Raw genomic sequence first — 16611 nt, 5'->3', positions numbered from 1 at the left:
TTGAAAAACAGAACGTTGCTGCTATTTCAGTGAACATAATTTAAGCTTCATGAAAGAGTAAGAAAATTAGAAACCGCAGTTGTCACAAGAAGGGGTGGCAGTGCCTGGTGTTGGCCAGGTAACAAATTATTGCAGAACTAATGTAAGAATTCTCCTTGTCTCCTGGAGCTGGAATACCAAGCAGACGTTGGAAGTGCTGCCAGTGCTTCCCCCAGCTGTCCCACCGAGGCCCTGTGTCAGCCTGTGCGTTTCCTGGTGGGGTTTCTTTGGGAGACTGCTCGTGTTGCTCCGTCCGTCGTTTGGCAAGGCTTTGGTTGCGGAGATGTGGATGAGGCGGTCCCTTCCAGAGCTGGCTGGGTTGCTTCTGGAGCGATCCCACGTGTTGGTAGGCTGTCGACAGGGAGGTGGGCCTGCAGTGGAACCTGGGCTTTGCCTGCTGGAGAAGTGCCTCGGTGAAGGGCGGTGAGGGGATGCCAATGTATGGAAGAGCAGGAAAAGCCTTGTGCAATGCTTGCTGGTGTTGAACCAGTAACGTAAGGACCTCTGTAGAGCTGGAGTGCCTTCTGAACGCCCAGCTCCTACAGGCAGGTACACAACGCAGATACAAGCACGATCACAAAAACACCAAGCTCCCTTCTGCTTCCCTGCAAATATCAGGATAGACCTCCTCGACTTCATGCTTCATTGTGCTTGAAGGGATCTGAGCCTTCCTATGGGCTGGAGAGATGATTTCAGTGTAATGAGAGAGGAGGCTGGGGATCAGAAGGTGTTGTTGGGTTGTCCAGCAGCGCCCGTGTATTCATTCCCCTGGTTCCCCCCTGCTGCACCAGGCAGCGTGTGTTCCAGGAGATGCAGCGCAGCCGGGGTTGTATCGATTCTGGGTGTTTTTCACATGGAAATAGTAGTTCCCATCGGGGAATACAAGCCCCAAAGTCTAGGTGGAGTGACTGAAGAAATGTTTATCAGCTGTTTTTTCTATTAAGGCTGCATTTACAAACACCTTATAAAGGCTGTTACATTTTAAAAGGAATTGGTTACCTAGATGTCTGGAATTTTAAAAAGGTCAGGGTTTGATTATAACTATCTATAATCCAATAGCGAGATGTTTTTAATCTCATATGCAGTAAACTACTCATAGTTGTAATCTGCTGCTAACATCTATTTAAACTTCTTGTTTTTATAGTATACATGAATTTATATGCATCATGGCCTCATCTCCTAATGTCAGCTGTTATCAAGGCAAGAAATCTGTTCTCATGAACCCTCAAAATGTGTCAGATGAGTATTACAGAAATGTTTTGGAATGTATTGGTTGGCTCCTTTTTTATTTTTAATTTTTAACTGAGAGTTGAAAGAAAAGAATTTTCTTCCCTGAGCCATGTCTGGGGTGTGGGCACATGATTGAGTAGCTTGGCTAATGTAGTTTACATTAGTGCTTAATATTGAGAAGTCCTGCCTTCAGGTGCCGAGGGGTTAGTAAATCACTGACTTTTCATAAACAGCAGTGTTCATTACATTTTGCTGCAAAATGCCTTTCTTGCTGGAGTATGTCTCAACTGTTACCACATGTGGATAATAAGGGAAAAACCTGAAATGTAAAATTGGAACAAACTGCTGCATGGCTATAAGTCACTAAACTTCACCTTTATTCAGATCTAAAATAAGATGAATAACTAAGCTGCTGAATTACTCATTTGTGTAGATCGTGAAAGCTTAAAAAAGTGCTGCAGGTATTTAAAATTAATCCCAGGAATCAGAGGAATTTTATATGCCCTGTATGACACATTGCAAATCGTACAATAGTCTTTTATTTTGTATAGCATCTTTCAAATGGATTATGGTAGAAAGTGTTTTACTGAATTGCTGTTAATAATAAATGGCAAAAGAACTGAGACAGTGAAGTATGGGCAGGGAAGAAAAGCTGTGTTTTGGCTGAGACGTGGCAGTAGATGCAGGGCAAGCGTACAGGAGGGCTCTTCCTGAAAGCAGGGGAGTGGGCATTACATGAACTGTAACATACTAATATTACTTTGTAATGTAAAACACCTAAATCTATCAGATCTGGTATCCTAGAGTCTGGATGGAGCAGGTCCTTAAGATTTTAATCTTAGTCTTGCAAGAAAAGATGTGACTGGACTGAGTACACTGACATGGAGAGAGCATGGCTTGCAAATGGTACAAATTTCATCACCATAGTAAGATTGTTGTCCGAATCATTAGAAATACTTCTCTTGGCATAATATTGAATGTCTTTGCATTGTGCAAGAAAAAACAAATAACGTTGAGAAAATGTGTGGTTGTTTGTATTCTCATAATAAAGAAATACATGTCCAAGCCTCATTAAAAAAATTGATAATTCTCATAAAATTACATAAAAACTATGTAAATCTCCTAAAAACTTCTCCTAAAATAACTAATTGAATGGACTAATTTTTTGCTGCTGTTACTAATAGTTAAGTTTAATTGGTTGTAATACTGTTAGGAATAAAGCTCGTGTTGTCTGAGTCAGTTTTTCTCTGTCCTCAGAAATCGCAGAGTGAGTTGGAGCTTTCCATTTCCTATAAACACACTCTGATGGAAGGGTGCTGGAATGACACCCGGAGTGGTTATATGACATTTCAAGCAGAAGTATTAAATTAAAGTGGACATTGCGGTGATCTTCTGGAGTTACAATGACGTCTGGTAGACAGCAAGGCATTAGTGAAGTTATATGTCTGTTTTATGACATTTGGGGATCTTTTTTCTAAGAATTAGGAGATTCTGTTTAAAAACAAATTGTTAAGGTCCAGAACAGTTGCTCCTAAATTTGATACTTAAACTGAAAGACAAAATAAAAAAGTGTAGAAAATAGGAGGACTATTCCAGTGATTGTACGTTAATTTTTTCAGTGTTCCTGCACTGTTTTGTGTATCGGATATGACTTGGAGCATATCTATTACCTGTTTGAAATAAATTACTAACACAATACTCTATTTAACTGATTGCTGATCTTGTCCTAAGTTTGCAAATTAGTACATAGCTACAGGGACAGACTAATTGTGGAAGATGCTTATTGTTGAATGAATTCTCAGATGGTGAAATGGTTGCAATTAAGCTAAATGTCACATTAAACAGAGCATAATTATTGCAGCAATCCTTATTAAGCAATAACACACTTATTAAGCAGCTCTTACTGGGATTCCTGTTTTAGGTTTGATGTTTAGTGGTGTTCCATTTTGTCGGTAATATGTAATTATTGTCTGAATAACTTGCTTGCCTTATGCTTGTGTGACCTGTGTGTCCAAGAGCAGATGTCACTGTATCCTGTCAGACATAATTATTGCACAGTTGTAGGTATGTCTTGCAGGCAGGAAAAGCAAACGGGTGCACATGACACCAGATAAACTACAATGGCTGTGTTATTGCGTGCTTTTAACGGGGTGAGAGAAGCTGTATGGGGTGATAACATGGTACTCTTTCTGGCCGATGAAAGATGGCAAACTCAACAATGTGTAGTTTTTATTTATTAGATTGTCTTGATTTATTAGTCCCTTTCATGCCATTATTACTTGTAGTGTTATAGATCTCTTATAAAGAGACAGTAGGATGTCTTTGTTTACAGTTTTCCATAAACAAAGACATACCACTATCCCTTATGATTTTTGTACAAGTCAAGCAAGTTTTACCTGACTTCTCATTTTTGGAAATAGTGATTTGATTGATTTTCTCTGGTTTGGTTGACTAATGGATTTGTTTGTCCTGTTGCATGTTGCATGGAGATCTCAGTGGTATCTTTAAGCAAAAAGCTGGTTTTGATATCCTAGCGAACAAAACCTTGCTTTATTAGATGTTCCTTCATAGAGTAACCCAGAGAAGGGACCATGGAAGGTCATCTGGTTGAACCCGCTGCTCGGAGCAGGTTCAGCACTGGGTTCACACCAGGTTGCACAGGGCTTTGTTCAGTGAGGTCTTGAAAACTTTCAAGGATGAGATTCTTCTGTCCCTTGGGGAAGCCTCTTCCAATACCCTCATCATGATGAGGTTTCCCCTTCCATCTGTCTGGGAGCTTCCCCGTTTCAACGTATGTCCACAGTCGTCTCCTCCTCCCACCTGTGTCCTGCTGTGTTGAAATCAAACATTTCCCCAGTACCTGATCAAGTGACGATGGTTAGGAGATGGACAATATCTATCCTTTATCTTCATCTTTTTTACTTTCTGTAGAGAGATCACTGTGAAATATATTACATTTTATTCAGTCTTCTGCGTTAGTTACCAGTGGCCTCTCGTTCTAGACTGGGAGCATCTTGTAAAGCATCTTTCTGAAGTTCAGGCTTTTGATGCTTAAATTCCAGTGGGCTTTTAATAAAATGTAGTTAAGCATTCACCTTGTGCTGAGATGTTTCTCTTAACTGACTCAGATTTATTTTAAGGAAAGTGTAAATTTAGCATGACTCGTCTAAAAATAATTAATTAAATTCTAATTACAAAGCAGACTATTGACTAGGAAGTATTTACATCCTTCTCCTTGTGTAAGCCACCAAACAGGATATTTAACTAAGCAATGAAACATTGTGGGTAAGTTTACTGCTGCGTCCTGAAGAGATCATCAGGAAGTGAAAAAAATCTATAGTGTAATGGGGTTTACATCTGATTTTTAACCTTATTTTTCATGCTTTTTTTTTTTTTTTTTTTTTTGGTATGCCAACAGCAGGCTATGTTTTTAGCATGTTTGCCAGAGAATAATTGCAAATTATGATGTGTCTAACAATAGTGTAATTACTTATGTACGAGTCCTAGCTTACTTTTTTTTTTGGTAATTTTTCATTCTAAATTCACACCTGACATTAAATAATGGCCACTTCTGGTTTCTGCTGTGTCTCTTTCTATCCTGGTAACATAAAGGATTAGTAAATCTGTAGCTATTACTTGGCATAGTTCATGAGCAACACCCAGAAATGTATAAAAAGTACTAACAAGATGAGTTTTGTGCAATAGTAAAAAAGCAGTGGTAGATTTGGTGAGTGTAATTTGGCCAGTCCTCTGCTACAACTACTTTGTATTACTCCATGGTGAGTTTTAATGCTATTTTTAGTGCTATTTGCTATCCTAAAAGCATTATTGGGAAGTCCTTAATTGGTGTAACGTGTTTCATGGTCCTATGGATGGGTAAAACACTGTTATGCTCAGTGCTGGAGTGAAACAATATTACTCTTGAATTTTTGCTTTAAGAACAAACTGGTGAAAACCAAACTTTTCCTGTACTGAAATTCCACATCTCAAAAAATTAAACTGCCTTTGCTGAACTGCATCAGAGCAATAAATGCTGAAATTAGCTTATGATACAATCACATTGTGATGCTTAGTCTTTGTGGTAGTTACTCTCCTCCGTTAATAAAAAGCCACCTAGCACTTGAGGTTTGAATTTTTACTATGATTTTTAGGAAGGTGACAGTATCTACGTAATCCAATGTCTGATTTTGATGCTTGTTGGCATTTGTATAAAAATATTCTTTTAGATATAAAGGTGCAGTATCAAGGATGAATATTTAAATTGTCAATGGACCACTTCACGTACCTGAATTTCAAAACCATATTTTAAGATTCATGTTTTGGAATATTGGGTTTTAAGGACGGCGGATTCTGTCAAAAGCCTGTTGTGAATATAGTACAGCTTGTAGAGCACGGTACAGTTTGATGCTGCCTTTTCCCATTCGAGTTAATGTGTCGTGGCCAAGTTCTTACCTTGGCCTGATACCATTTGGTGTGAAGCAGAGGCATAAAAGGGACCAAGATTTTTTGCATAGCCTGAAGGATTCAACAGAAGCTGGAGTCATCTCTGAACCCTGATGACTGTGAAACCCCTCTTGACCCCTGCCTGTCCACCACGGGAGAAGGTGCCAGCCTGCTGGTGGGGTTGCAGCCCTGACCTGGAGGGCCAGGGAGGAGAAGCGTCCGTGGAAGGGACGTGGCAAGAGTTCAGGATGTGTGGGAGGAGAAGCTGGGCTATAGCCAATTCCTATTTACTTGTCCTCCTTTATCGACAATGAAAAACAAACAGGAATCTCTATTCCTTTATTTATTTTTATTTTTTCTATTCCGCGACGTCAGGCCCCTGGCTCTGGAGGATTAATTCCTCTCTATTCCTGAAGAAAGAACAATAGGATTACCAGCAAACCTGCCACCAGCTGAATGAAACACCTGGTATTATAATTGCAGCCATTATGAATTGTTTTGGGGGTTTATGTGTGTGTTTGGTTTTGTTGTGTAAGCGTGTAACTGATTCTGGTAGTTTTAAAATCAATTTTAAAAAACTTGACTGGAGTAGCATTTCTTAATATAAATCAACCTATTGCAAGTTCATTTTCTGCCTTGAAAAAATACAAAAGACAGGGTAGCTGCTGCGTGTTTTCAAGCAAGGAATACATATGCTGTGTTTGTACTGAGCAAAATGGCTCTGTTACGAGGTAGTGGCAAGTTTTTAAACTGAGGAACAGGATGAGACCCTCTTGAGACATGATCAGCAAACTCGCTTTAATATGTTAAAAATTGGTGGAGTGCTTTTCTCTACCTTTCTTCAGTTCGCAAGCAATTTTGTACATTATCGCCCTCAGATTATTTTTTTGACTTGGTGGATATCTGTCAAGTAATATTGTTACAGAAAAATCTTTCTGTTTAGCCTTGTCTGATTGCGTTCACTTGTAAATCCTCAAATAAGATTCATGTGATTACATATGTACGTTCATGTGCTCCAGAACGAAAAATTATGTCGCTGGGTTTAATTTGGCTTTAATTTCTCTTCCCAAATGGGCTAGCTTTACCACGTCTTACAGTGCCATGTGCTGCAAATGGAAACGACTTGCTCGATGTATGTCCCAGGGTAATTCAGAAGTCGACACATGTGAGGTGCCTTTTCTGCTATCGGGGCTGTGCTCACTGAGCAGCACCGGTGGGACCTATCCTGCACTACGTACACTGTCGTTACAAGTCACTTCCTCCATTTCAAACTGCTATTACGAGTATGCTCTTATTTTCATAATATTTACCCTCACCGTTTTATCACTGGATGATGGTTCAGTTGCTTCCCAGTGCATTTATTCCGTTGACTAATTGCTCTGTTAAGACTGTTTTCTTCTTATCTAACTTGTCTTTCTTTTCCTATTAGACTATTGTTTCTTTATGACCATTTTTGTATTCATTTGTACAAGTGAAATTAAATATTCATATTTCCTCAGGCTTTGGGATGCATTTTACTGCTGCAGAAAATGCGTTTTACTGCCTGGCCTGCCTTTAATGTGAGAAGTCGCGGGGCATTTTTTTTCCCCTGCCCCACCAGTTTCTCTGGGTGACCTAATAATGCGACTACACTGGGAGGAGAAATGATTTGCAGCCTTTGGGGAGCATTTAACCAATTTTAGGGACCAGCTGGTGGTTCTTTCCTTCTGAATACATGGCAGGGTATGATTTGGATGCTACTGAGCAGCGGGACAGATCCGTGGCATTTCTCAACACCCCCTCTTTTGCAGGTCACTGGGGCCGGTGTGTAGGCGACTGTGGCTCAGGGGCCGTGCGGAGTCGGGCTGTCTGGTGCACCCACGCGGAGGGCTGGACGACGTACCACGCGAACTGCGACCAGAAGGGCAAACCCGAAAGCCAGAAGAGGTGCTTTAAAGTCTGCGACTGGCACCTGGAGCTGTTCGAGTGGGAGGTTTCGGGATGGGACAGGTGTGGGCTGGCCTCCTTTGCTGGCGGTGAGGTGGGAAGTGGGGCTTGTGTCACCGCACAGCACGGGCTGCAGCGCCGCACTGTCCGCTGCCTCCAGAAGCTGAACAGAACTGTTGTCGCCAACGAAATATGTGAACATTTCACGCCGCAGCCAGCCGCTGAGCAAGCCTGCCTGGTGCCCTGCCCGCGGGACTGCGTCGTGTCCGAGTTCTCCGGCTGGTCTGAGTGTGGCACGGGCTGCACTAGGCGCTTGCAGCACCGGACTCGGGCGGTCATTGCTCCTCCACTCTACGGGGGTGCCCCGTGCCCGAACCTGACCGAAGCCAGAGCCTGTGGCACTCCCACCTGTCCTGGGGAGGAGGAGCACGCCTACAGCCTCCGAGTGGGGTCTTGGGGTGAATGCCGGCTGCCCTATCCCAAAGAAGTCAACCTGGCGGGGCAGACTATGCCGGATTTGGGTTCGGACTCTGGAGAGCAAAGCACGTCTGGACTTCAAGGCTATAAACCCCAGCAGCGAGCCGGGCAGGTGGAGATCGGGTACCAAACCAGGCAGGTCAGGTGTGTAAGGAGCGATGGAAAAACCGCAGCGCTGAGGTAAGGATGCTTTGTCTTTTATTTCATCCCCCGTGGATTTGTTTGATGGAGTCCTTGCTCTGTGTGACAGCACAACAGCAAATGTGCTCCCCTTCTTGAGTTTTAAATGCAAATTTCTGTATGTTTTCTTTATGGTCTCTTTTTTTTTTTTTTTTTTTTTTTTTTTTTTTTTTTTTTTTTTTGATTTAATTCCCTTCCCTTCTAGTAAAGCTAGCATATGCTGAATATTTTGCATTCTTCTACGATTTGTGGCTGTTTAATTCGGTTTATATTTTTTTAATAATTCTCTTCTGGCTTTTTTTGTTGTTTTGAGGAAACATCAAGGAAATGGAAATATCCATCACTTTGTACTGTTGCTGGGCCCTGGCTGTGGGAGAGGGAGATATATGCAGTTCTCAGTCGTGTACTGCATATATTTGGCAGAAAAGGCTAAAATTGCACCAGCTTAAACACCTTCATTCTTAAAAATCAACAATGGATAAAATAAGTGTGAAAAGTTTGGCCTTGTGAGTTTACTAGGAGGTATTTCTCGGAAAGGTGGACCAGTGAGTAAAATCTGTGATTATCATCCTGCTTATTGAGGAGCCTTCCAGTCTGGGTGTAACTCTTAGGTGCCAATACAAGATTGGTGACTTGCATGACTGTCCTTGGTGGTGGCTGTTGGTTGCTGTCCTCACGTGTTTTATCTGACATGTTTTCTTAGTCTATGTGGGTTGCTTTGGTGTAATTCAAACGTGAAGGTTACAGTAATGTGCAGCAAATAATGGAAAGATTCATTCTTTCGGTTTCTCACACGTAAATTCAAGCTATCTAAGCTCTGCCATTTGACTTCTGGTTGCATTTGAGCAGGTGCCAGCAGCTGTAGATGACTGAGAAACTGACTGAGTTCTGAGAAAGTCAAGTTTTCTGGAGAACTTCTCGTGTTCTGGTTTTCATCCTGCTTCTGAATTTTTGCAGAAGTCAATCTGTTTCTCAGTCATCTGTAGCTCCTGGCACCTGCACAAACTCAAATGGAGGAGACAAAGGGTTATTTTACATCCAATTCTCTATCTCTGTTAATGTCTGCAGTGGTTTTGCACACATATCGAGGTGAAAATATACATTCTTGCCTTTTTCTTACCCCCTCCTATTACACCTATAGCAAAGTACAGAATTCTTTTATGGGTTGGAAAAAAGTCAAACTTTGTGAATTGCTCCAACAGTTTCTAACATCTTGACTTTATTACTTCTCTCAAAATATATGCTGATTCTAAATATACAGATTTTATGCTCATGTAGCTGCTTGACGTTAATGGAGTCACTTGTGATTTATGCTGCCGTGCAACCAGCAGCAGGTTTATGTCTGCTAACGCTTGTTAGCTATTCTTCTGCCTCTTGTATCTCATTCCTTATCAGAGGCTCTGCGAAGGGGATCCTGATTTTGTTAAAATGTCACTCGCTTTGCCCTCTCACTCACTCCTGCATTTGCTGTAAGAACAGGGAATGGAAGACAGTTTCTAGACATGTTTGCTCTTTGTTGTGCTACTGTCTGAGTTATACATGGAATTTCTGGATGACAGCGCAGAGCGTCCTGGTAGCTTTAGCTTTAGTGACTCTGCCCCTGATCAAGCTGTCTTCTTCCTTGCTCCTTTCTGGTTTGTTTGGTTTTTTGCTGATCTAGCCCCCTTTTTGGGAGTGTACAGCTCCAATGGGTGCCTCCTGGCAGACTTTTTCTGCTGAGGCTCTGTCTCAGATTTACTGTAGAGAGCTGAGCTTGAGCCATCCCTTACTCTTCCTCCAAATGCAAGAGGAAACCCCATTGATTGTATAGAGGGCAGAAGGTCATGTCATGTTATGTTGTCCAGAGTGTCACACACTTTTCCTTTCTCTTCTTGGACCTGAAATCCAAGCCTCAAACCCAGTCTGTATTTAATTGCAGGGCTGGAGTGTCACTGATATTGAATACCCCTGATAATGACTCCCTTCAAGCATCCCCTGGTAATGTCCTCCTAGTTTTGCTGTGCAGCGTATTTGCTGCCATTCTTCTGAAGAACGGACCCTATCTTGCAGAAGTCGCTTTACAAGAGCGGTGATACTTTGGCTACTGATAAAGAAGAGTAAATGCATTTGCATAACCCGGTAGTGGGGATTGGCAGGCAGCCAAGCGTCTGCTGTAAAACTGGGAAGAAGTGCCTTATTTCTGCTTTTCCCTTTCCCTGGCCAAGGTTTCCTATTTTGACTAACACCGTTGAGTAAGTACCAATGAGAGATACTAATTAAATTTCTGGAAAACTGAGGGGAGACAGGGGAACATCCTGAGATGTGCTTTAATTGCTGGCTATGAGCTGCTGGTCTGCCAGGGCTTTGCCTCCACCACGTCTGCCCGACTCTTGCAGGAAAGCGGTGGATAATGGGAGCAGGCAACTAACCACCCTGACGGGTTGAAGGCTGCGTGAGGAGAGGAGCCATATGCACATCTTGCCCCCTAATTTATAATGCAATGGCAAAGATGCCTAATCTATTATCAGGGTTATTTAATTTACTGGTGTCTAACCTCAGGGCTGTGGAGCAGCCGGCGAGGCTGGCACCCAGCAGCGAGCGCACTGGAGAGGGCACCTGGGTGTGCTCCTCGGCGTGAGAGAACAGCCCCTGGACAAAAAGTGGATGTCGGTGGAGTTGAGCGTGAGCTGTTTTTTCAAGACTAAAAGATGGAACATGTTCGCTTCTTACAAATGCTGGATTACTGGCAGGGTGCTCACAGAATCACAGAGGGTGGGGGTTGGCAGGGCCTCTGGAGGTCAGTCAGCCCTTCCCCCGGCCGGAGCAGGTTCCCTGGAGCAGGCTGCACAGGGTCACGTCCAGGCGGGTCTGCAATGTCTCCGGAGAAGGAGACCCCGCAGGCTCCCTGGGCAGCCTGTGCCAGGGCTCCGGCACGCTCCAGGTAAGGACGTTTTTCCTCCTGTTCAGGGGGAAGTTGCTGTGTTGCAGTTTGTGCCCGTCGCCCCTTGTCCTGTCGCTGGGCACCCCTGGAAAGAGCCTGGCCCCGTCCCCTGGACGGCCGCCCTTAAGGGGTTTGCAGCCATCGATGAGATCCCCTCTCAGCCTCCTCTGCTCCGTGCCGAAGGACCTAGCTCCCTCAGCCTTTCCCCAGGCGGGGGATGCTCCAGTCCCCTCGTCATTTTGGCTGCTTGTCTAACAAGTTGGCGGTTGATGGGAATGGCAGGTGGGGTGTCCTTTCTTTTCTGAAACTGGTCACAGTGGCAGGGAACGTGCCTGATCCTTCCAGTTTTTCACTGATGCTGAAGCGAGGCCATTGAACCCTGCAAAAAGGGTCTTGTGGCTTTACAGTAAGCCCTCAGGTAGGAGCTGAAGAATCCTTTGCATTATAAGGAAAATATTATTTTTAATTTAAATAATTGTGCCTACGAAGATCTGTGTGTCTGTACCATCCTTGAAGATGTAAAGAAAAAAACCTTACCAATTTTAAAGGTGAAAACTGTAAATGGGAATTACTTGGGGAGGAGCGCAAGTGTGTGGAAGGTTGGGTGTGCCGTATCAGGGAAAGAGCTGGAAAATGTTTTTGAGGAAATATTTTTTCAGTTTGGAGGTTCTACATCTGTCCAAATGGAAGGAAAAGGGAGAAAGGGAGTGGAAAGGGAGGGACAGACCTTTTTGGAAGCACTTGAAATGAAGACAATTGGACAGCAGAACATCAATAGACCTTGAGGCAGGTTCATTTCTGCTCAGAAACAATTTTGGTGCAGAAACTATATTTGTGAAAATAAAAGCAATAACATCAAAATAGAATGATTTTATGGATCTGATTTGAAGCTTTTAAAGACTTTTAACAAGCTAGATTTTTTCTTTTATACTGTTCAGATAAAATTCAGATTTCATTCCATTTCAGAAAAAAGTATTAGTTTTGCGTTAAAGCTCATATCCAGTTACAAACTTAAACATAAGCACTTCTATCCATTAGAAGAAAATTCTCTGAAAAAGTTGCAAGAAATGAATGTGCTAGAACTTCTGCTCTTTTTCATTTTCTGTCTTGTCACAGTTGCAGAGATCTACTGAATAGTGAGACAAAGGCACTTGCCTTTTTTTTTTTTTAATAAGGTTAAACATAGAACTGTAGTTTAATTAAATGAGTGCCCATAACTAGCCACTGAAATCCTGAATAACTTAAACCTTATTTTCTAACCTAATGTGCTCACTAAACACACTGAGAAGTTCAAGTCAGGAGCAAACATTTTTAGGGTTTTCTTATTACTACTATTTGGATTAGGAGTCTTGGGTACATATTTCTTAAACTCTTCATCCTACTTGTAAGATGACAACAATGATAGAATAGAGTTAGATTTGGGTTTCTGTTTACTTTGCCTTCGTAAGTGAAAATTCAGGTCAAACTCAGTCAAGGGAAAACAGTCTGTCAAGGCTGAGGTAGAGCAGCATTCAGCCCTTTTGTTTGCCTCTGTAATTTGAATTTCCATTATCCATTTCCTAGTGGATTGTGCTTAACCACTGTGCTATTGTGCATTTTTAGGAAAAAAATATTTGCAGTTTATAGTGTTGATGTTCTTCTGTTCTCTGGATGAATACAAAACGTTGCAGTCCGGAGGCGGGAATGCTGCGCTGTAGCGTGTGTTTTGGTGGCTTTGGTTGTGATCTGGGCGAGGAGATGTATGTTCACATTCCTCCCAGCAGATGTAGGAATCAAGCCTTGGTGCTCAGGATTGAAAACAAATCCCTGAGCTATCAGATAAAAAAGAGATTTTATTTTCTAGTCTGCTTTTAAAAAGTTTTGTTTATTTCCTTTGCTTTTATTGAAGGCACATGAAACAAAGGAACAGTAACCATTTTTTTCATTTCAGTAAGTAACATTTTAGAAGTAGTGCCCAATAATATTTTTTTTTTCTTTCTGTTTTCAAATTGTGCTGAAAGCCAGCTGCTTCTTTAGCCCTAGGATTTTGGTGGCAGCCTAGGGTAGCGCAAGTGTAAGTCGGCATTTATTTTTAATTGAAACAGGATCTGGTGCATTAAGTTTTGGAGACACCAAAACTTAGACATTTTAGACACCAAAGCCCTGTGTGTGTTTGGCTTACAGGAATCCCAGCTCCCTTTCCCTTCCTTTTGGTCATTGTATAATGGGCAGATATTCCTCGTCTCCCTTACCACCCTGGTGCAGGAGGGACTGGTGTTTCTCCTGCCAAAGAAGCCTTTGCTGTACAGATTGAATATATGGTATCGTCTGTATCCAAAACAGCTCTGGCAGCTCTTGAGGACCCTAAAATACATTTTGAAAGTATGCCTGCTAACATTGATTGATGGTTTCCTAAGGGGAAAAAAAGGTATTGTGCTGTTAGGAATGTGGCAAGACTGTGTCCATTATTAGACCCTAATATTAGCCAAGTGCAAGAGGCAGGTAGTGTGTATTCCAGTGGCTGGTAAGGTTGGGTCATTGATTATGGAATAGGAGATGATGTTAGAAAAAGGGAAGAAATGGAAATGTGTTGTTATCAGTGTAGTTTAGCTCACTTCAGGATTTTCTTGCTCTGCAGCAGGTGGATTTGAGCATGCATTCCTGTGTCGGGCTTGACCCTTGCTGGCAGCCTTCCCTGAGCTGCTGGGGGCGAGGCTGGCTGCTGGAGTGGTACCCTGTCCTTCTGGTGCTGCCTCCCGTACCAGCAGCGTGGGCATGGTGATAGCTTCTTAGTGTGTCAAATTATTTCAGAGATTATCTTTCCAGTATGAAAGGTTCAACAGTAACCACCTGTCTCATCCTCTAATGTAAGGAAACGCATTCAGCTTTAATTCTGTATGCATTGATATGGTTGGGAAAGGAAACCAGGGATAATTCCTGTACTGTGCCCAACCTGATTTAATCATGCACTGCTCCTGGACAGTTTTTAAAAGGACACTGCTTCTTTTTCCTGCTGATAGATGTGTTCCCACTCATTTCCTTGTGGTGGATGTGGGAGCTGTGTGACTGTAAGGCACATCACACAGATGCACTGAACCATTGGAAAATTTACTGATTTTTTGGTGAGTTAACTTTTTGTCCAGAATGGAAAGATGATGTGGTTCAGCTTGGGGCTGCACAATCACTGTATCTCATGAGGACAGCGTGGCTGGACCTGGAGGAGCAGAGCCGTGTTGCAGTGTGGGCAGCAGCCTGCAGTTACACAGTCACGGGGGATGCGGAGCTGCGCAGTAGGAGTGGTACATGGGACCATGGGACCACTTCTCCTCCTCTTCCTCTTGTTTTTCTGCTTGTAGCTCCAGGACTGAGTGTGAAACAGGCATGAGTATGTTTTCTTTGGTTTAGTGGGGTTTTTTTTGTGTTGGTATGTGGTTTATTGCCCTTCAGTACACGAGAGGGTAAGAGGGCTCTTACACTTGAGCGTGTTAGGTGGTGTGCTGCTGCTGCCTGCCAACTAACAGATCTATCTTACGCTGCAGGCAAGCTAACTTAGGTTGTGAAACAATTCCTCTAGTTTTAGTGTCAATTCAAGCATGTAGCATAGAAAAAAGCATAAATCATGTAAGTACCCTGCTATATCACAGATCTATGTAGCTATATGTATAACTATGTGTACTTACCAGATTGACTCCCAAGAAGTAAATTTAACCTGATACATTAATATGTGGAAAGTTGATTTATAAACAGGGCTTACATAGTATCCCCGTCCCTAAGACCTCCTCCTCCCTGCCAGTTTGGATGCAACCACAGCAGTGCAAATACACGTCTCGTGTGCAGGCTCAGATCAGCAAGTGTCTCGCACGTCTGGGCTTTATCTGCATTAGATTGTCCTAAATACATCTGTGACATGAAAGACTCTGTCTGAATTTCATGCAAAAGCGTGTTTTTACATTTGTCTTTGTGTTGCTTGGTGTCACAATTAATTTGACTTTGAGGCTCTGAATGAGTAGGTACAAGTTAATTAGATTCGCTTTCTGTTAGGCAGTTGCATGTAATTCTCTCTCAAAAACCTACTCAAGCAGAAGGATGGAAATTGCCAGCTCCACGTCTTGTTCACCTTAAGGTCAACAAAGTTATCTCTTTAGCCTCTTCTAGTAGGAGCAGTGAAGGGATTTTCAGGGAAAGAAGCAGCTATTCAGTCTATGCATACTTCAAAGGCTTTTGCAAATAGCAAGGATGATTGCTGGGCAGAGTGGCCGCCCAGGTTTGAAGCCATTAGGAGAGGCATTGTAGGCATTGTCTCGCTAAGAATGGGGGCTAGTGATATTATAGTATTAAAGACGACCTCCAAGCAGATTTTTAAAGGCTTCCAAGCAGATTTTTAAAGGCTTCGTTTTGTTTGGTATTTCAGTAAAGATCCAGCATGATTTGGGTTTTCATAGTGGTATCTGAATACGAAATTTTGATCACTCTTTAAAATGTGAGATCAGTTACCCTCTATGCTGTGTTCTCAGATAACCTCTAGTTTTCTAGTACCGTCAGTTTTGAGAGTGATTTGTAAGTACTACTGTTTTATCTCCTCAAAATCAGGAATTCTTGTTTCTTGTTAATGTTGTGGTACAGGTGGCTCATCTGGTAACTGTTGAAAAAGTGCAAAAAAGGAAATAAAATTACCATTCATGTGGCTCCACCTAACCTAGTATTCCAAACAAGACTCAAAATCCCTGGGTTAATAAGTACAGATATAATGATTATTACTTCTCAGTCCTTGGTCCAGTAGTATTGACATTGTGTACTAGACAGCTTTGCAATCAGTTGCATTTGACATGTAATGGAGGAACGAGACATTTTGAGTTGTAAGCCAGAATAATTTTATTTTGAGGGGGCTGTATCACAGGCTTTTTCTGCTGTATGCAGTTGTTAAAATAAACCTCAGTAAATTCATCCTCACAGCACCTGTGAGATTAATGTGTTATTCTGAGTGAGGGAACAGAGACAAAAAGTTGTAACACTGTTGTTTTTTTTTTTAAGATGTATTTAATTTTTGTTAGTTTGAAGTGTGACGTTAAGCCACTAAATGCTGTATTTTGCTGGTAGTTGAGGGTCTAGTCAAACTTGATGTGGTTCAGTGGGATCATTCCTATTGACCTTTGTGAAAACAGGGCCAATTTCTAGGCTGGAGGAGAAGCAAGTGAACGTTCTTTATCTTCTCTGCTCCCCCTATCTCCCTATGAGACCGCCCTGCAATCCTGAGGTGATTGCCCCAGTCTGTTTTCTTTAGAGAAAGTCAGGTTAGTGAAACTGTGCTGTAAAGTGAGGTAATGGCTGGTTCCCTGGCAGCAGCTCTGGATTTCACACATTTGCAGTGTACCTCTGTTTGCTCCTTACAGTTGGCAAAAGCCTGACCGTGAGCAACT

General features: G+C 42.3%; 1 protein-coding gene across 1 annotated transcript in view; it reads left to right on the top strand.

The window, feature by feature from the left end:
- The window catches only part of THSD7B (thrombospondin type 1 domain containing 7B), a 269552-nt gene that overhangs the window by 48341 nt on the left and 204600 nt on the right, over positions 1-16611 (top strand). The window contains exon 3 of the mRNA XM_040604804.1: positions 7503-8295. Coding sequence (XP_040460738.1) covers positions 7503-8295 — 793 coding nt within the window. The remainder of the gene's footprint in view (positions 1-7502; positions 8296-16611) is intronic.

This window comes from Falco naumanni, chromosome 8 (assembly GCF_017639655.2).
Source record: "Falco naumanni isolate bFalNau1 chromosome 8, bFalNau1.pat, whole genome shotgun sequence".
Lineage (NCBI taxonomy): Eukaryota > Metazoa > Chordata > Aves > Falconiformes > Falconidae > Falco > Falco naumanni.
The sequence above is the reverse complement of the archived record's forward strand: the minus strand, read 5'-3'. Positions and strand labels throughout refer to the sequence as shown.